Genomic DNA, 20,342 nt, shown 5'->3' on the forward strand with positions numbered 1-20,342 from the left:
GTGAGTTTTCAAACATCTTATGATGACTTGAAGAAGCTCCACAAGTGCAGATCGAAAGCGCTTGGGAGACCGGAAGCATCATCGACCCTGAAACCACCATCACCAGAGTTACATAACGTCGAATCACCTTCTCTCTCTCTCAATGTTTTAGGCGAAAGCAGAAATGGGGACTTAGGGTTGCGGGCCTTTAAAATCCCGCAGGTTAAGCCCATCCCGCTTTCGACCCGTCCCGTTTTCGACCCGTCCCGCTTTGAACCCGTCCCGCGAGGCCCGCAATTTTGCGGGCTTAACAAATGGAGGCCCAATCCCGCCCCGCAGCAAGCCTTTACGGGCCAGACCCGCGGTCCAAGTCCTTGATTGCTATCCCTACTCAAAACCAATTGGTGAACCGATTATAGTTAATTAGTTACTGCAAAGTAAACAAGATATGTTTTATGTAGGTTGATTCTTGTCCAAGATATAGTTTGATAAGAAAACATGTAAAAGGGCATTTGGTCTAGTGGTATGATTCTCGCTTAGGGTGCGAGAGGTCCCGAGTTCAATTCTCGGAATGCCCCGGTTTAGAAATATTTGGACCACTGCTGAGTTTTTTTTACTTTTTGAATTTCTTTATTGCAAAGAAGTAACTACTAATTTTGAGTGGAAGAAATAATAATTAATTTATAATTTTATATCCGTAAAAGAAAGTAAAAACGAAACATCATCTGACAGGAGCACAAGAATCTTGACAAAAGCCCAGCGCTTGACACGACACCCACCTTTTAATGCTTTCCACACTTATTACACCCGTTTCTGTTGTTGTTGTCTTCTATTTCCTTCATTGTTAAAGTCGAAAAAGGAGTACCAGATCTTAAAACTCAAAGAGTATCCAACTAGTGTCTTCCCCACAATCCAACTCTTCCTCTTTTCAGATTCTCCTTACAAATCCTACTCGTCAGGGGTAACTCTCCTTTCCCGATACTCTCTGCTTACTTTGCCCATGTTAGCTTATTATTTGTTCTGACCTGTTCTTGTATATATTTTTGTGAAATTCATGCACTTGATAAAAAATAATAGAGACATGGTTTGTGTTGTTGGAAAATAATAGGGCTTAAAATATCTTTTGCTCTGTTTGACTGTTTTGAAGGAACTAAAATTTATGAGTTCTAACAAGTAGATAGATTTAAATGCACTTTCTTTTTTATTTTTATATAAATCTCACTATTCATACTTATTGCTGTTTTAGATCCTGTTTTCGATATTTGTTAATTTGTTTGCAACCTTATCTCCTTTTTAAATTATGTTCAGATGTTTGATTAAAAAAAACTTTTTAAAAATCGGAGTTTATGTCTTTATTATTCATAGATAATGGATCAACAAGAGCATGGACAGTCAGGAGCCATGAACTACGGCACAAACCCATACCAAACCAATCCCATGACAACCACTGCAGCCGGGAGCGTGGGGCCAGCAGCACCACAAGGCCAGCTGGCCTTCCACCAGATCCACCAACAGCAGCAGCAGCAACAGCTGACTCAGCAGCTTCAAGTCTTCTGGGAGAACCAATTCAAAGAGATTGAGAAAACAACCGATTTCAAGAACCACAGCCTTCCCCTAGCGAGGATCAAGAAAATCATGAAAGCCGACGAGGACGTCCGCATGATCTCTGCCGAGGCTCCCGTTGTGTTTGCAAGGGCCTGCGAGATGTTCATCTTGGAGCTGACGCTAAGGTCGTGGAACCACACGGAGGAGAACAAGAGGAGGACGCTTCAGAAGAATGATATAGCAGCTGCTGTGACTAGAACCGATATTTTTGATTTCCTTGTGGATATTGTTCCTAGGGAGGATCTTAGGGATGAGGTCTTGGGAAGAGGGACTGCTCCTGAGGCTGCTGCTGCTGGTTACCCGTATGGATACTTGCCTCCGGGAACTGGACCTATAGGGAACCCGGGAATGGTTATGGGTAACCCCGGTGGTGCATACCCACCTAACCCGTATATGGGTCAACCCATGTGGCAGCAGCAACAGGGACCTGACCAAACTGACCCGGAAAATTAGCTTTGCCAAAGAAACTGTAAGTTTGTTGCTGCACAAGCTTTGAAAGACAAAGCTATACAAATCTTATAGTCCTTTTGTTTGTTTTTTGTTGCAGAGTTCTAGTCTCAGTCCAATTGGAATGAAGAAAGGAGGAGACTTAGAGAAGAACATATCATAATTTCAAAAAATCAGTGTTGTAGAAGAAACTTAAGTGTTTGTTTCTTATGTTCTTCATTCCATCCTTTCTTGTAAGGAGAAATTTAGGCCCGGACAAAAAATCCGGATCCGAAGAACCGAACCCGATCCGAAAAAGTAGTATCAAAGCCGAACCGAAATTGATTAAATATCCCAACGGATTCAAAATTTTGGTATCTAAAGAACCAAAACCGAACCCGATCCGAACTAAAGTATTTCGGGTACCCGAATGTAACCGAAATAGATTTGTATATCTAAATATATTACTTATTTTTAGATTTAATATAAATTACAAAACATCTAAAATATATAAGATACTTTTAAATTGTCTAAAACACTTGAAAATATATATAGATAGTCAAAGTAAATGTCTAAAATAGCTAAAATATATTTAAAACACCAAAATACTTGAAATATCTATTGATTTTCTATCCAAATATTCAAATCAAACCAATTTATATGTTAATTTTAGATATTTTGACATATATTATACAATTTATATATCTTATATATTAAAAGAGAAGTCACAACCTTAACTCATTAACTCATGTGTGATTTTTTTTTAAAAATGAACCTAATAGACCTATTACTAAAAAATTATGTTACATTTAATCTCTAATCTTATCATTACTATAGATCTAAATAACTCACTTTCTAGATTATAGAAACTAAATAATATGTCTACTACATTATAGGAACTAAATGACTATCAATTTTTTCCAAGCAAAAAAACGTAATCTTGGAAACAACCAATTCAATAAAAAAATATATGATAAAATTATTATGTTTTAAAAATTGATAGACACACTTCATATATATTATACTCCATTTGTTCCTAAAAGATATATATTCTAGAGAAAAAAATTGTTTCAAAAAGATACATATTTTATATTTCCAATGTAATTTTTGTCAATTAATAATGAGAAATTGTGAAGTTCAAGAACATTAATTGCATTTCTTAAAATCTTATTGGTTTAAAAATATAGGAAATATAAAATTACAAAAACTATGCATTTATAGCTAAGTTTTAATATGTGTTATTAAAAAATGTGAAAATTCTAAAATATGGATTTTTTAGGAACAAATGAAGCAATATATACCAATGTAGAATTGAAAACAAAATGTTTATATAAAAATAAATGAAAATAAACATCCGCGCGGTTGCGCGGATCGAGATCTAGTAATATATTATTTTGTTTTATAGATTTTGAGAAATTTTAAGCATATAATGAACATTTAAAATTTTAAAATAATTTAAAATGGGTTATCCGAATCCGAACCGAACCCGCAAAGATCTGAACCGAACCCGAACCGAAATTTAAAAATAGTCGAATGGAGCTGAAATCTTTAAACCCGAAAACTCGAAACCTGATTAGATCCGAATCGAACCCGAATGGATACCCGAACGACGAACGCACACCCCTAGAGAAATGTAGTGATGAATTACCTAAAGAACGTATAAACTGTAACTCTGTGAGGATGAAAGAAGTGTGGGTTAACAAGTTCTTTATTTATTAGAAAAAAAGTTATTTATTTATTTGAATGTTATTATTATCTTTATCATTCTAAAAAAAAAAAAAATCTCAAAAAATTTTATTATCTTATCTTTAGTGTTTTTTTTTTCTGATAATCCAGGTATCAGGACAGTCCGGAAAAAACCTGAGTAGCGTCTATCCCGATTATCTTTAGTGTTTCTTCTCTTCACATACACGACATGCAAATAAAAAAAAAATGAGATTTTTTTTATTCAATTGAATATCAAAAATACAAAATTTTAGATATTAGTTTTGGTTTCAGCTCAAAATTCCATAGGGTTAAAAAGAAAATAAATACAATTGTTTTTTTTTTTAATTTCAAAAAGTATAGTTTCGATGCCCTTTTCCCTCTCACACACACTCGTTAACACTTTAAGCCGAACGAAGAAACAAAAGAGTCTCACACACAGTGTGAAAACCCCCAAATCGATCAGATGCAAGATTTCTTCGGCTCCGTTCGCCGATCTCTCGTCTTCCGTCCTCCCGGCGATGAAGACAACCAGGAGAATCAGCCTCCGTTCCCCGGCGCTCTCGCCGATAAGATCACCTCCTGCATCCGCAAATCCAGGGCTCTCATCAAACCCTCCTCTTCCCCGCCGCCTCACCCTCCTTCCGCCGCAGATACGCCGCCTCCGATTTCGTGGAGGAAAGGTCAGTTAATCGGCCGCGGCGCGTTCGGTACGGTGTACATGGGGATGAATCTCGATTCCGGGGAGCTTCTCGCCGTCAAACAGGTACACACCTAGGGTTTTGGTTTTGAAGCTAATCGGGTCTTAATTAAAAAAAAAAAAAAAAAGAAAAGGAAGTTCCTTTTGCTGCTAATTTTTAGTTGTTTGTTACTTACTTACCAATCTCGGATCTGTTACTAAACGATTCTGAAAGTCGAAAGCTTTGATGAAATGATTTTTTTTACCTTTGTTCATGGATGTGATCTGATTGTTTGTTACGCAGGTTCTGATTGCTTCCAATTATGCTTCCAAGGAAAAAACTCAGGTTCTTAAACAACCCTAAACCCCCTTTTTATGTTCTCCTTTCCAATCGAGTTTATACTTGACTTTGGTTTTTTCTATCTTGAAGGCTCATATTCAGGAGCTTGAAGAAGAAGTTAAGCTTCTCAAAAATCTCTCCCATCCAAATATAGTTGTTAGTAACTATATATCCTCTTTCCTCTCAGTGCAGATGGATTCAATACTTCTTTTTGTGTTATCTAAATCAGTTATTTGTTCTTGGCCTTTAGAGATATTTGGGCACTGTGAGAGAAGATGACACTCTGAATATTCTTCTCGAGTTTGTTTCCGGTGGATCTATATCTTCGCTCTTGGAGAAATTCGGACCTTTTCCTGAATCAGTGAGTCATACTTGAATTTTTTTTTTTTTTTTTGTTTTCCCATGTATTACTAGACTGTTCGGCCTACTTGAGTGTTTAGAGTGGTTTAATCAGGTTGTACGGACATACACAAAACAGCTGCTTGTTGGGTTGGAGTACCTTCACAATCATGCAATTATGCACAGAGACATTAAGGTAACAGTTCTCCTCATACTTTGAAAGTTCTTGAATACTTGAGTTATTGTCCATTATATTCTCTGTTCCTCTGTTCTCAGGGCGCTAATATCCTTGTGGATAACAAAGGAGGCATTAAACTTGCTGATTTTGGTGCATCCAAACAAGTAGCTGAGTTGGTATGTCAAATCATTTTTTTTCTTCTTCACCTTATATTTCTTAGTTGGCCTTGTATAAAATATTCTTTATAGTGACATGTTTTCATCTGTAGGCTACAATCTCTGGTGCAAAATCTATGAAAGGGACACCCTATTGGATGGCTCCGGAAGTTATTCTTCAAACTGGACATAGCTTGTAAGTTCTTAAGCGTGCTCGTACGAAATAAAATGCTTTTTACCTGATATCACATACGCCTGTGGCTATTATTTAAGTACTGGTGACATAATTTTGATTTCTCACAATACTTTGGATATTGTTTTCAGCTCTGCTGATATATGGAGCGTGGGCTGTACAGTTATTGAAATGGTTACTGGAAAGGCTCCTTGGAGTCAACAGTACAAAGAGGTAATCTATTTCCTTTCACTGGTTGTAAAGATTTTTGCTTCTTTGATTACATGTGAACATACCTTGGTTTCAGGTTGCTGCTATCTTCTTCATCGGAACAACAAAATCACATCCTCCAATACCTGATACTCTCTCCTCTGATGCAAAAGACTTTCTGCTTAAGTGTCTACAGGAGTAAGCTACTTTGCTTCGGAATCAATAAATTAGGATTGTAAAGTAGATCTCGTCACTATTAATGCGTCTTGTCTTTGGGATTGCTGAACCATTGATTTGTCTGGGCAGGGAGCCAAAAATGCGGCCAACGGCATCTGAGCTACTAAAGGTGAATTATAAACAGTTTAATTATGCACCACCGAAATGAATTTTGTTTTTTGTTTTAGTAGACGTGTTCTTGATTTTGTTCTGTTTGCAGCATCCCTTTGTTACGGGAAAACACAAGCAATCTGCTTCAACTGATCTTGATTCTGTCATGGTGGGTGCATGTCGACCATCTTATGAATATCATATAAGTTGTTCTTGAAGCCATCTTTATATGACCATTTTTGTTATTTTCCAGAACAATGGTAGTACTCCTACACTATCACAGTTAACTAACACTAAGTGCTCGTAAGTTCTGGAAACCTGGCTGAAACCAAAAGTATTAAAACGAATGTTTTGGGTGTTACGAAAGATTCTGACTATTTATTGTCTTCTTCCTTTGTTTCAGTCCCAATTCTACATGCAACGATGTAGGAGACATGTGTAACTTGGGCAGTCTGAACTATTCACTTGCATCTCCTTTGAAATCAATCCAAAACAACAATTTCTGGCAACAAAATGATAATGGAGGCGAAGAAGACGATATGTGTTTGATTGATGATGACAATTTTTTGACATTTAATGGAGAGACAGGACCTATCCTTGAAAATAATAGTGATCTGAAGAAGGTAACCATTTCATATTTCCATCTAGAGTTCCAATGACCGGTTCAAGTCTCAACTATTGTTTGAATTGAGTTTCATTTTGTTCTGTAAGCATCATTTATTATTAAATCTTACTTCGACAGAGCTGTGATGCCACAAGTGATATGTCCAATGCTTTGAACCCCAATTTTGACGAAAGTCCACGTAATGGAGAGAAAGAGACGAAAATGAGCATGGAAGTTGACCAACCTTCATACTCAGAAGATGACGAGGAGCTGACGGAATCAAGAATTAAAGCTTTCTTAGATGAAAAGGTGCATCACGCTCGTATTCTTTACTTTTATAGGCATCAATACGTAAATCACATTCTGTTAGTCACTAACGTGGGAGTGAATCTAATAATTTCAGGCTGCAGACCTAAAGAAGTTACAGACGCCTCTATATGAAGAATACTACAACAATTTGATCACATGCTCTCCCAATGGCATGGAGAGTAACGTAAGTAGCAGTAAAAGAGAGGACACTGCTCGTGGTTTCCTGAAACTGCCTCCAAAAAGCAGGTCACCGAGTCGGGGTCCTCTTGGTGGTTCACCCTCGAGAGCAACAGACACAGTTACTTGTACTAAGAGCCCAGGAAGTGGAAGTAGTCGTGAAGTGAATATGAACGATGGAGGTGATGAAGCTTCGCAGGATGGTGTACCAGCCCGAGTCAGTGACTGGAGGGGTCTTATTGTTGACACTGAACAGGAATCAAAGAGCCAGAGGTTAGTTTCCTTTGATCCTCTTAGGCACTCAGTAGGAACAATGAAGCGAGAACTATGTCCCATTCATGCATGTCATAAACTATAACTGCCCTCTATGTCGCAGAATTGTTGCATTTTGGGTTTTTTTCAAAGTGCTGACTTAACAACCATAGATGAGAATAGTAATCACGAATGCGTCCAAACATTTGAAGTTTAAGAATTCTAAAACATCTGCCGCGCTTTCTTCAACTTGTCTAGCAATTTTTACCTTAACCTAGGGTTCTCGACTCATTTCCTTTATTTGCTCAAATTGTCTGGTTTTGGCATTGCAGTGCTGCTTTGTCGGAGATAGAGAAGAAGTGGAAGGAAGAGCTTGATCAAGAACTAGAAAGAAAGCGACAAGGTATGTCCCTGTTGTGAGGTTCATGATTTGAACACTGCACGGTCTGTTATGTTTTCTTTGATGTCAAATCTTGCATGACAATGCGTTTTTTTTTTCTCTCTAGATCAATAAACATGACTATTTTACGACATGACATAGCAATATCGATGTGATATACACTTTGGTGAATCAACTGGTTGACTTTTAGTATATGTTGTTGCAGAGATCATGCGCCAGGCAGGGACGGGATCATCCCCAAGAGACAGAAGCTTGAGCCGACACAGAGAGAAATCGAGGTTTGCATCTCCAGGAAAATGACATGTACAAAAAGCTCCATGTCTCTCCTGCTATATTTTTACGGGCAAGACTTGCCAGAAACAGGCCCAGATGGTCTTGATCCTCGGCTTTCGATTTTTCATTGCTCAACTAGTATATATATGTATGTGACTCTTGTTTTGGAGTATACTTGAGGTTTGGTCTGAATATATGATTCTGAAATGCTCTTTAAATGTACTAGATCTATGTAATCTGAAGAGTGTTGGGTGCATATTAATATATTATAGAGAGCTGCCAATACAAGATGTATTAAAAGTTCCATTTATTGAAAGTGTTTTGAGTTTGCACGCGCAGTCATGTTACGCGCAGTCATGTTTCAAACAGAAAAAGTAATTTGCCTTAACCAAAAACAGTAAACCCGTCAGGGTAGTTCCATCCCCGAAGCATAACACGAGGAGGCTTCTTCATGCCTGTAGGAGCTGCAAATGAGATCTTAAAAGACATTGATTCACCCGGAACTAGTGAGACGTAGTTGTCTGAATAGTGTACAGGTAGAATCCTCGTGTCTTGTTTCTCTGCCTCTGCATTGTGGACTGAAAAACGAAAAAAGAAAGCAACTCCTGGATCAGATCCCTCCGTTTCCACCACTTTCAATCCGCGGTTGCTATCTTCAGTACCACCAAATCTACCAAAGAACTTCTGGAGCAAACCTACATTGCGGTTTCCATAGTCCTGAAGAGCGTTTTTGGCTAAGTCGGCTCTAGATGTGTTGTGGACGTTGATCTCCAGCTCGTACTCTGGACCGACGTTAACTGCATTGCAAGTGATCTTGAGGGGTATTCGCTTCTTTCTGTATGGCTCCAAGAGCGTGTAATCTTTCCCAGGCAGATGTAGCCAGTAGAAGTTCCGGGATATAACCGTTTTGTCTGAGGCACGGTACAGTTTGAGAAGAAGGAAATACACAGGCTTTGCATTTTCTGATTTCGGGTACTTGAACTCCGATATTTTCACAGCTTTCTTTGGCGGCGCATAGACTTTGTTAAACACTTTGGAGTACGGGCAGTTACCGTCTAGGTCCCATACCGATGCCTCTATCTCCACATCTGATAACTCTTTAGGAGTCGTGTTCACAACCTGTGGGGGTTATTAGAGTACATGATATATTTGGATTATTTACATAATTCATAATTTAATATTATTCACTCTTGGTTCGGTTCACAGAGATTGTGATGGAAAGAGTTACATGGAATCAAACTGACCTCAAGGAAGTTACTTGCCAGGTTCAACTGGACATGGACTGGCTCTGCAGCGGAACGGCAGCCATAGAAACTGGCTGTTTGGTCGAGAAGATGATCGTAGAACTGACCTCTGAGACCAGTCCATGGATTTTGGTTCTTCCAGATTAAGACACCCGTGTACTTTGTCCACATTTGCGAACTCCAGCCCTCGAATAAAGCTCTGTACTGAATGTAGTTCACCAGTTGAGCCTGTTACGGAGAAAACAAATCAACTCATGAACTTTGTTCAGCCGACCTTAGAGATCACATTCAGTTAAGCAAAGCTATAGAATATGGGGTGAAAGGGTCAAGATCCCAAATGTACCTTCAAGCAGAAGTCATCGAGATTATCTGGAGTACCGTACATCAGAATCTGATCATGAACTTTTCCAGGCTTAGAGTATGGAATGTACTTGTGGTAGTCCCACATTCTATTCGGCACTTCTTCCACAAACCCGTCTGAAACCTTCTTAAACAAAGGAATCTCCCAACCTTCCGGAGGCATTGTCGCTCTTATAGTATCTGCAACTGGCATTCCAACCGAACCGACCTCTGGATTGAACCCATACTTATAATATGTGTCTTTAAAGAAATCTTCAGGGTATTGAATCTCATAAGGGCCGTCAGTGAAGTTTCCCTTTCCATCTGCAAAGCCGTCCCACATGGATCCTTGAATATAAACTCTGGTACCGTCAAGATAAACGCTAGGATCTGAATCCTTGTCTGGTAACAGTTGGGTTGTGAAATAAGGGTGAAGCCTCAGGTCTTGCTTCAGAGCCTCGTTTATGTCTTTTGGTGGAACTTGTTCGTTTCCACCAACCCAAAGAGCAAGGCTTGGATGGTTTCTCAGAAGTTTGACAGTATCACGAGCACATAAAAGGAATAGGTCATGGTCTAGTGGTCCGTTTGGATTTGATACTGGATCACCTCTTCCATCAACATCTCCAGTGATCCAAAACTCTTGCCAGACCTGAGATTTAAGTAAGATGAACTTCAGAAATGGCAAAAAGTTCTGAAGAATGATACGTCTAGACTCTAGAATCATACCAACAAACCGTAGACATCACAAAAGTGATAGAACTCCGGCCTTTCAGCCAACCCACCACCCCAGCAACGGATCATGTTCATGTTCATATCTGCGTGGAACTTTATGTCCGTTCTGTAACGTTCTTTGGAGAGGCGTAACAACCCGTCTGACAGTATCCAATTGCCACCACGGATGAATATCGGTTCTCCATTGATCTTGAACAGCCTGGAAATGTTAAAAAAGCAAGATGCAGAGCCTCCACAGAAGCATTCAACACATTTCCAACTGAAACTTAAATACGTTTAGCTTACCTTCCACCAGTGACACTATCAATATCACTCTCAATCTTACGGAATCCAAAAGGCTGCATCCACGAATCAGATTCTCCGAATTCTTTCACAACGACAGTGATCAAGACGTCATAAAGGTTTTGCTTTCCCATCCCGTTGGGCCACCACAGTTCAGGTTTATATAGATAGAGCTGGTAATTCACAAACTCATTAGCTTATAGAATAAACAGTTATAAAAAGCCATTTTTAGGTGCTCAAAAATTTAATCAGATCCCAAAAAGTTGCAAGTCATGAAACAAGTAATATAATAAAAGAACCACTCACCGGTTTAAATGTGTGGTGAATATTTCCTCGAGCAGGGATCAGAACATTCTCTGTATGAAGATGCTCTACTAAACAAACACCGTTTTCGAGTTCGGCTGTTACTTGAATATTCACAGAACAGTCAGCACTCCATGTGCTCTTGTTTTCAAGTTCAGCAGTCACATGCAAGTACGCCCTTTCGTAATCGTCATAGAAGGTTGAGACCAAATGGGGATCAATTATTCTTACAGGCTGCAACCAAAAACAATCAGTTCCTAATAGCACATTTAGTAAGAACGTAGTTGTAAACACAAATGTAAACCAACTAAACTAACCCCGGTAACAGATATTGACACTTCATCCCATATGCCAGTGTTCCGATCCCTACAAGAAAAAAAAGGATATCAGAGAGAATGAATGCCATTAACAATCTGATAAGCTCAATCTTCTAGCAAAAAGAAAACATTACCTTATTGGACAAATCCAGTCCCAACCTTCCACGTACTGTGCAGCTACATCTTTCCCAATCTGCCATAAATATTCAGCCACATAAGGTATAGTGATTGCTAGAATCGAAAAAAAAAACAGCTTGAGCTTCTCAAAGAGAGAGAGAGGTGTACCTCGTGGTCACCACCTTGGCCTCCCTGGGGAGGTATAGTCCCAGGATGATCAGGGGGATGAACGATAACAGCAAGTAGATTGTCGCTATCAGGAGGACGCAGAATATCACTAACGTCAAGTGTATGTCTGCGAAACATTCCTTTGGGAAGCACAATCTTGTGGCCGTTTACATACACCTCAGCAGAGTAGTTGATGGCACGAAAGTTCAAATGCACGTATTGATTCAACAACTGCGATTAAAAAAAAAACGTCAAACAAAAAAGAAGAAAGTATACATAGATAACAATTTTGTGCACATATTGTGTGACAATCTGTCCCGCTCGCTCGGAATCCAGCTCACACGGCATCAACCTCAACCCCTCACTTATGAGTCCTCTTCACTGACTCCATAATTAGTTGTTGGTGCGGTTGGCATTACTCGAAACCAAGAACTCACCCTTTAACAACTCTCCCACATGACAATTCATCCAGGAGCAGTGTTGTTAAAGGGTGAGGTTTTGGGTTCGAGTAACACTAAGCGCACCAATAACCTAGTGGTGGATGTGGTGTCCTGCAGGGCTGTGAGCCAGGTTCCGAGTAAGCGGGATGGATTGTCACATATTGATTCAACAACTGCGCGCGCTCTCACCCGTTTACATTGGAAGTGTGTGGAGAACCAGAAAGTGTAGTAGTCCCTTCCGGAATCGGCAATGTCAGTGATGGTCTCATTTTCTAGTCCGTAGAAAGGATCTGGAATTGATTTGTTCTTCAACAAGGTGCCCAAAACACTGTGAACAGTAGAGTCAATTCAACAAATCATCAACTAATCAAGTGGGGGAATAATGATAAGATTGACTTTGTTTAATTGGTTGACTTTCACTGAGTTAACTATCCGCGTTAGAGATCGGATTGATCATTACGATTACTTTTGATTAATTGATTTAGAATTGAGAAGAGGGGGGGGGGGGAGTGGAGATTACGTTCCGGGTACGGCGGCTTCCATCCACGGAGATTTGGGACCGAGAGACGGCGGATTGGTGGTGGTGAGCTGCTCGCCGTCGTCGTTAACTTCTGTTGATCTGGCAGCTAGCCAGCCGGAATCGAGTAGCGTCTTTCCGATCTGCGACATTGTTGTTTCTGATCAAAGGTTCCTGGGATGGTGGTGCAACGTGTCGTCGCTTCGTTGCAAAGTTGAAGAAACTTAGCTGGACTAGAGAGAGAGAGAGAGAGAGAGAGAGAGAGAGAGAGCAACACTCGCTTCAAAGTCAAGCTTTTAGGGGAAAGAAAACCGAAAACGTATCTGAGTTTTTTTTGGGTAAGCGAAAGCGTGAAGTATCAGTGTGGGTAAGATCGAGAGCGAGAACGTGTCACACAAATGAAATGGAAAAACACGACAGTGACACCTAGGCATGGACGTTCGGATCGGATGCTTCGGATTTTCGGGTTTTCGGATGGAGAAGTGCAGAACCCATTCGGTTATTTTATAATTCGGATCGGGCTCGGGTTTTTAAAGTTCAGGTTCAGATTATTTTGGGTATAACCGAACTGTGTAACAAATAATAAAAAAATTTCATGTATCCTTGATTTGACCATGTAAGACCAGAAACATTAATGTTGAAGTTAAAAGACTGAACAACTTAATATAAGACGTTGAAGAACACAAGCCTGTATTTTTTTATTCGTATAATTTCTATTTGTATTATCTTGAATAGAAAATGGTAAAGAATACATCTATTCATAAATCAAAATCAAATAGGCATCAAAATCAAACAGAAATCAAACCTGAATAATCATGAATGTCTGAGTTCATGCATGTGTAAAGAGCAAAGAGAAAACAAATTGTAATCCTACTTGTAATCAAACATAAATCAAAAGCGCAAAATATAGTGATTCATACATGTAATCGGTTATAAAATGAGTTTGAGTATGTACTGAACATATACGTTGAAGAAGGAGAAGACGAAAAGATGAATGAAAATGAAAGATGTAAGTTTAGGATTGGTAATATATATATTTGCGTACTTCGGATAATTAGTTCGGGTATCAGATATAACCGATCGGGTACAGGTATCCGGACTGATTGAATCCTAAACCCATTCAGTTTTTTTTTAATTTCGGTTCGGTTTTAAGTTTGGGTTTTTCGGGTTTGGGTTTCGGTTAATATGCCCACGCCTGCCTAATGACACCTCCATAATCATAAATCAATATATAACACTTGTTATAGTCTCTTAATAGAGAAAATTCATCACAACTTTAACTTGATAGTTGTTGCAGTTGCTTTTACATGTCATAATAAATATGATTAGCATTCGCTTGCATTCCCTCAAGTCTCTAAGTCCTTTATATTGTCCCTGTGAACTAATGCACATAACACTAAGCTTTGAAGCGAAGACTCAACAAGGAAAGAAAATAAAAGAAGCTGAGAGAAGATGCGATACTAAGTACACATTTGGGAAACCCGTTCAACTTAAAATAACAATGAAAAAGTTTTGTAGCAAATTTGCATGATTCCTTGCAAAAAAAAAAACACACAATAACAAAGGAGAGAATTAAGCAAATTGTGGGATAGTTTGATTTGAGGAATTGAGAAATAGAGCTCTGAAGTTGTTTTGTCGTTGCGAGGAGTTAAAAGATCAAGCATGAAACGGAATACATCACTCAAGGATATGATACATTTTACACTAAAAGAAGCTGCGAAAAGATGATGTACTACTTGATAGTGTACACAACAAGGAAGCACACAAGAGCTGAGCTCAGCCCATGACATCAATTCAGTAACGACAAAGCCCACAAGTGTGCAACGGTCATATGGAGAAAAGAGGAAGTGTAGGATGATGACTGTGCCTCTCCATAACCAATTTGATACTCTCTTATCCATACCAGAAGGACAAGATAGCTTTACATCTGTATGAGATAGCTGTATCAAATAGGACAAAGACCATAGTCTAGACTTGAGAAGGTTAAGGAAACTAAAATATTGTTCAGTAAAAGATACATTGTTCTCCTATCTTTCACACTACCAAGTAATAATTTCGATAGCGAATAATATCCTTCACAAGAATGGGAAACCCGTTCAACTAAAATAACAATGAAACAAGTTCGTAGAAAATTTACATGATTCCTTGCCAAAAAACACAATAATAAAAGAAAAATAAGCAAATTGTTGGATAGTTTGCTTTGAGGAAATGAGAAAAGAGAGTTCTGAGGTAGCACAGTTTTGTCGTTGTAGGAAGTCAAAGACCGAGCAGGAATCGAAAAACATCACTCAAAGATATGATACCTTCAACACGTTTGCTCCCTGCTTCCACTATCACCAGCCTCCTTACCCCTGTTTTTTTTTTACCCAACCAAACCCCAATATAAATATACTTCTCTCATTTGATGATGTTTATGTGTGTGTGCAATGAAAGCAAAGTCAAAGCTTGAAGATGTTATCGAAGGAGATGGTCGTACCTGGATTCGCTAACCGCTCGATCACTTTACCAAGAGAGTCTGAGCGCAAGCACATGTGACATCTCTGCCCGTTGAAGATTCCGTAAGGCGGACTCGCATCTTGCCCCAACTGCAGCGCCTGAAACCACACACATTTTTTTTACCACATTAATTCTCTCTCTTTCTCTTTTCATTCTTCTATCTCATACGTTCGCACAATTTAGAAAGAAGACAATTTCTGATGACAGCTCAGCTTAGACTTGAAAGGTAACATTGATGAGACATGGGATGCATCTTGACTTCTGTTTACCTGGTGAACCGTCATGTCATCAAGATGAATCTGTGCGTATGCCTTATCTTTAGCCAGGGCAGTTATGTCACTGGCCAATGAAAAAAGATATGTGATTAGAACACCCGGCTTCAGAACTGGAAAGCAGAAGACAGATCATGACGACTGATGGATTCATGTTTACCTTCGAGAGTATATGTCAATAAGCGAGTCATTGTCATCCACTACAGGAATTGAACTAACTCCAGCTGTAAATACCAGAAACACACAAGATATTAGAAACATAGATGTAGCCCGACTCGCATGCAATGCATCATGTGAAATTCTGAAATCTATTGATTTGAATTGATAATATTCCTGTAAACACAACTTTGATAAGACAGGTCGAAGAACACCACATGTTCAGCTACTAGGTAAGATAACGATCTATGAAGAAGATTTAAATCCGATTGAAACGTCACCAACGTATTGATGAAAACAGGAGCAAAAACGGATTTACCTTGAACTAATAACGAGAGCGCAGAACCCAAAGAAGCGTGTGGTCTCAATGTAGCGAGAGGTTTGCTACTTGATTCTCCGATTCTAGGAACCCAAGTACCCAGGGGAATTGAACAGATGGGCTGCTGAAGGATTGGTAAAGAGCTAGACGAATGTCTAAAGTATCTGCATATACCTGGAGTATTATGTGTCATTAGGGCTAAAGTGTTTGATAAGAAGCATAAATTTTCACAAATGTGTATACACAACAGGGAAAACTGTTACTAAAATTTGGGGAAGGCTATTCCAACTAAAACTGTCACAAATGTGTTCTAACTTCCCTCCTATAGATCACATCCCTTAACAAAATATATGGTCAATGTGGAGCGCTTATCAGTGCCTTATGATCTTATTCACAATTGAAGGACCTTACATTTTAATATGCCTGATAGCGAAGCAAGATGCAGTAACTGCGGATATGACCCATCCTGCAGAGAAGAATAAATAACTGGAACGGCTGCCACCTTATTTTGCAAAATTTTCAGGGCAACGTCTTTCAGATTATCATAGGGCCCAACCTGATTGCAATTTATGGAAACATTAATGGTAAAACAGAAAATCTTCTAGCTCTTTTTACTGAAAAGTGTAAACTGCAATAGAAGTTTCTAGGATAATGATATGTCAGTGAAAGCAAATGGAAGCGGACAAAAGATAGTTTAGTAAACAAGTCGACAAGTAGACATGCATATATGAATCAGTTACAATCCTAAATGAATAAACCTCCCGATCCAAAAGTGAAACAGTCATGTTATTCATTTTATTTTGTTGCTCAAGAAAAAATTCATTTTATTTTGAACCTATAACGTTTAATCAACCGCAGATATATGCGAGTCTAGATTGCTAAAACACTCGTCAAAAGTTTGTAGATCGAGATAACAACAAGATCTTTTTCAACGTAGAAGGAAAAGATAATCAAGAGAGATGATCATTTAGAGGAAGCTAAATGAAAAGATGAGCAGTGATAGCGGTAGAGAGCAACAATACGAATCTCACCTGAACAAGTGGCCTAGGATACGGTCTCCCAATTCCATCATATTGTCTGCTAATATGAGCCTTCCCCTCTTTCCAGGCTGCTACTGTGTGCGTCTCAAGCTCTTCTTCTGTCAAGTTGGATCCATGCGTTCCAAGCTGCAATTTCACAGAGTTGCTATTACCACGCAAGAGTGAAAAACTTCATACTGAGGAACCTAATCAAAGATCTACATAAATTTCTAGGTAATATACTTGAAAACTACGGAAATCTATTATACTCCAAATTAATCCCACGTTTAGACACTAAATTATATGAATATTTGTGAACCCAACCTATTATCATTAACCCCACTGTAGTATTATTATCAGACAGTAAAGCATATGAATCTCCCCATCGAGTTATTGACATTAACACAATTTCCTACTGGAAAGTCTAAAATGATACATCAGTCACTCGAAGGAATGCTCTAGCAATGAACAAATCTTAGAGAAGCTAACCTCTCTCAGTATTAGAATGAAGTCCAATGGACCAAGAACTCCAACAAATTGGCCTTTACCAAAGTCCCACAGAGGAGCCAAAGGGATTCCCTGAAAGCATCTAGAATTAGCAAAAACCAGAAACCTAGACAATCAAGATATAAATTGAGACGAAACTAGTTCTTTTAAGTTTCACTGCCTTCCCTTTTCAGGTCGGGATGCAACAACATTAGAATGTCATACATGACTGAGGGACAGAGAGAGTAACATCCAAAAAGATGAGAAGCTGACACAATATTAAATATCGCAAACCTGCTCATAGAGTATATGGAATGCTTGCTTTACTGGTAAATTCACATCCAATGCGATAACCTGTAAAAGTTTACATTCACCTTAGAAAATTTCCGGCTAAGATGACAGAAGGTAGTCTCATCGATAATATATAGGATATGAAGACAAAAATCATCAAACAGTAAGAAAATGAAGAAACCAGACCTTGCCCGATTCAGGGAGCAGCTCGTATGCAGTGCGGTTTGACAATAAAGCAGATATACGGTGACGGGACATCTCCAAATCAGCCGCTGACATCCTAGGTATAGAATCCTGGGAAGCATCAACCTATAATATCACCATGTAAAATGAGTCAGAAATTCAATTTGAAATTTAGTCTAAAGAGGATTATGGAACTTAAGGCTCCTGCTATATATATATCAAATAAAACGCTATTATCCTAACTATTTATTTCCCTCCTTTTTTTTGCAGAAAACGTATATTTCTTCCAAGGATTCAGATTTGAAATAAGAAAAAAAAAATGAAGCGTCGTATTTAAATATTCGAAACACAACAGAAACTACTAAGCTGCTACTACTAAGAAAACAAACAAAACATAACACTGCATTTTCTGGAAAATAAAAGGTCAAATTCCTTACCACTCTCTGGGAGAAATCATCCACATCCATGTTCGATGGGCTAAAAGCAGTGGGAGCCATATCTGGTCCAGTTATAAATATCGTATTCATTACTCCACCATTTGCGTTTACAAATGGTTGGTGCTCATCGTGCCGCCATTCCCCATCAACATAAAACTTATACTGCATGAAAATGAAATAACTGGATGTTACATCAGAGGCTTCTTAAGCATCTCAGGTCTTAATAGCCACGTTCATATAACTACTTGATGCGAATGTAATCAACTATAACAGATGTATATATATAGTTCTCATGCATATTGTATCATGGATGTCACAGAGTCTATAAGGACTTAAAATTCTCCAGCAGGGATGAAGAAATAGTTATGAAAGAGATCAAAGTTCAAATTATTAACCTGATGATAACCCGGAGACAAGTTGCAAATGACTTGAAAAACAGTAGGGCAGCCCTCAAGTGGTGACATTGGCACATGTTCCGTCCACCTGTTCGCATTCCCATTTCAAAAAGTCAGTCTATACACTAAACAGAGAACCTATATAGATACACTATACAGAGCACATAATCACAAAGCAACTATCCTAGTCCTTAGCACAAGTCACCTCACCTGGTGAAAGATCCGCTAAGGAAGACCCTTCTACCTCCATAAGGCCACACGAAGCGAGTCGGAGTAAGAAGCTGCTGCCCTGAGGCAGCGCTGTTTCCACGGCTGGTATCCACTGTAGAACCAAACATCCCCTCCTCTCCTCACAAGGTGTTCCGAATTCGATTAAGCTATCACAAACCCGAGGCACCAGTAATCGAAACCCTAGAACCCCAAATCACGATCTACAACGAGAGAAGAGAGAAATTACTGAACCTAGGCTGAAATTCATTAACACCAGAGCCTGATAACGAGCCCTAACTCGGAACACGAAACGATCTGGCGATGAAAGCGAAGGTCAACTGATGAGATAATACGCCGTCGCTGGAGAACCTAATCGAGGAAAGTTTCTAGAAATTCGCGGCGCTGATCTTAAATTCGGGAAGGCGGGAGAGGATAACAGACGTCGATGATCGGAACCCTAATTTGGGAAGGCATTGTGTTGGATCTGTGATTGGGAGGTGAAGAATCTGAGGGCGAAGAAGCGCAGCAGCGAAATGTGAATGTTGTTTTTAATCCATGGAGATATGGTTTTTCCCATTTTCTTTTTCTTTTTTTTTTTTTATTATTTTACTAAAAACAATAGTTTCCCTAAATAAAAATAAAAACTATGTATATATTATATTCTTTTTCATTTCTGTTGTTGTAGAAGTATATATATATTATATTCATTTTCTTTACTATATGCAAGTACCAACAATAACATTATATTCTTTTTCATTTTTTGGTTGTAAAAGTATCTAAAAATTATTCAAAAAGTCCCTACTCTTGTGTAATATAGCATCCAATAAATTTTTTTTTTTTAGTAAAAGCATCCAATAAATTTGATATGAATAAGTTGTGTTTACTTGTTTCTTTGAATAATTTTAGATATTGATGACATGTTTCTAATCAGTCAATTATATTACTTCTATTTAAGGTCAACCAGTTGATCAAATTAACCTTCAGTTTTTTTTAAAAAAAAATTGAACTATTATTTTGTCTTCGTCTTTTTCAGTTCATTGTGCATGGTAACTTAAAAGAAAATGAATCATTACAGCCTACACCAAGCTGCTGTCGGGTTAACATCTATATATAAGGAGAAAGTAGTCGTAATGTCATAAGAGGATTGCAAAATTTGAGGGAGAAGGGACTCCATGTTCAGACATAAACGTGTTACCATCGTCCATTACACACACTTCTCAGAAGACCCGTCGTATCCATGACCATATAAATTTAGCTGCATCAGGTTGCGTATATCAGTGAACAAACTATGACTACACTTGTTACCTTCTTTTTTTGCTACGAAACATTTGTTATTTGACAAGCTTGGACTTCAACTCATGCAATTTACATAATAGTCTAATAACATATGGTCTGGCTATTTCCGACAATAAACTCAGGTTAGATGGTGTGTTATCTATTCTATTTATTGTCACTGGCAGGATCAGTCGATAGGATATATAATGAAACTA

The 20,342-nt window shown here is 38.6% G+C and overlaps 4 protein-coding genes and 1 non-coding gene across 5 annotated transcripts; 3 read left to right on the top strand and 2 right to left on the bottom strand.

Moving 5' to 3' along the window:
• Positions 1–485: 485 nt before the first annotated feature.
• On the top strand, positions 486–557 carry TRNAP-AGG. Its single transcript has one exon. It is a non-coding gene; the product is annotated as a tRNA-Pro (tRNA).
• A 163-nt stretch (positions 558–720) lies between these two features.
• LOC106415259 (nuclear transcription factor Y subunit C-9) lies at positions 721–2,360 on the top strand. Its single transcript, XM_013855914.3, has 3 exons — positions 721–940; positions 1,345–2,053; positions 2,132–2,360. The coding sequence occupies exon 2, from the start codon at positions 1,348–1,350 to the stop codon at positions 2,035–2,037; it is 690 nt and encodes a 229-aa protein (XP_013711368.1). The 5' UTR covers positions 721–940; positions 1,345–1,347; the 3' UTR covers positions 2,038–2,053; positions 2,132–2,360.
• Positions 2,361–4,097: 1,737 nt separating this feature from the next.
• On the top strand, positions 4,098–8,461 carry LOC106415432 (mitogen-activated protein kinase kinase kinase ANP1). Its single transcript, XM_013856139.3, has 17 exons — positions 4,098–4,480; positions 4,698–4,739; positions 4,824–4,889; positions 4,984–5,094; positions 5,188–5,268; positions 5,349–5,426; positions 5,519–5,601; positions 5,730–5,811; positions 5,885–5,985; positions 6,094–6,133; positions 6,224–6,283; positions 6,368–6,417; positions 6,518–6,737; positions 6,857–7,027; positions 7,122–7,477; positions 7,789–7,859; positions 8,062–8,461. Exons 1-17 carry the CDS (start codon positions 4,181–4,183, stop codon positions 8,154–8,156), a joined length of 2,007 nt encoding a protein of 668 aa, XP_013711593.2. The 5' UTR covers positions 4,098–4,180; the 3' UTR covers positions 8,157–8,461.
• Positions 8,420–12,948, bottom strand: LOC106415431 (mannosylglycoprotein endo-beta-mannosidase). The gene is made up of 11 exons (XM_013856138.3): positions 12,592–12,948; positions 12,261–12,399; positions 11,632–11,862; positions 11,481–11,539; positions 11,347–11,395; positions 11,033–11,263; positions 10,730–10,899; positions 10,439–10,643; positions 9,717–10,361; positions 9,374–9,601; positions 8,420–9,248 (listed from the first exon to the last, which is right to left on the bottom strand). Exons 1-11 carry the CDS (start codon positions 12,738–12,740, stop codon positions 8,514–8,516), a joined length of 2,841 nt encoding a protein of 946 aa, XP_013711592.2. The 5' UTR covers positions 12,741–12,948; the 3' UTR covers positions 8,420–8,513.
• Positions 12,949–14,626: 1,678 nt separating this feature from the next.
• LOC106415260 (sucrose nonfermenting 4-like protein) lies at positions 14,627–19,565 on the bottom strand. Its single transcript, XM_013855916.3, has 13 exons — positions 18,853–19,565; positions 18,643–18,730; positions 18,248–18,409; positions 17,814–17,936; positions 17,631–17,690; positions 17,340–17,429; positions 16,863–16,997; positions 16,243–16,387; positions 15,832–16,005; positions 15,517–15,580; positions 15,354–15,423; positions 15,065–15,182; positions 14,627–14,939 (listed from the first exon to the last, which is right to left on the bottom strand). The coding sequence occupies exons 1-13, from the start codon at positions 18,978–18,980 to the stop codon at positions 14,845–14,847; spliced, it is 1,452 nt and encodes a 483-aa protein (XP_013711370.2). The 5' UTR covers positions 18,981–19,565; the 3' UTR covers positions 14,627–14,844.
• Positions 19,566–20,342: the final 777 nt, after the last annotated feature.

This window comes from Brassica napus, chromosome C5, assembly GCF_020379485.1.
Source record: "Brassica napus cultivar Da-Ae chromosome C5, Da-Ae, whole genome shotgun sequence".
NCBI lineage: Eukaryota > Viridiplantae > Streptophyta > Magnoliopsida > Brassicales > Brassicaceae > Brassica > Brassica napus.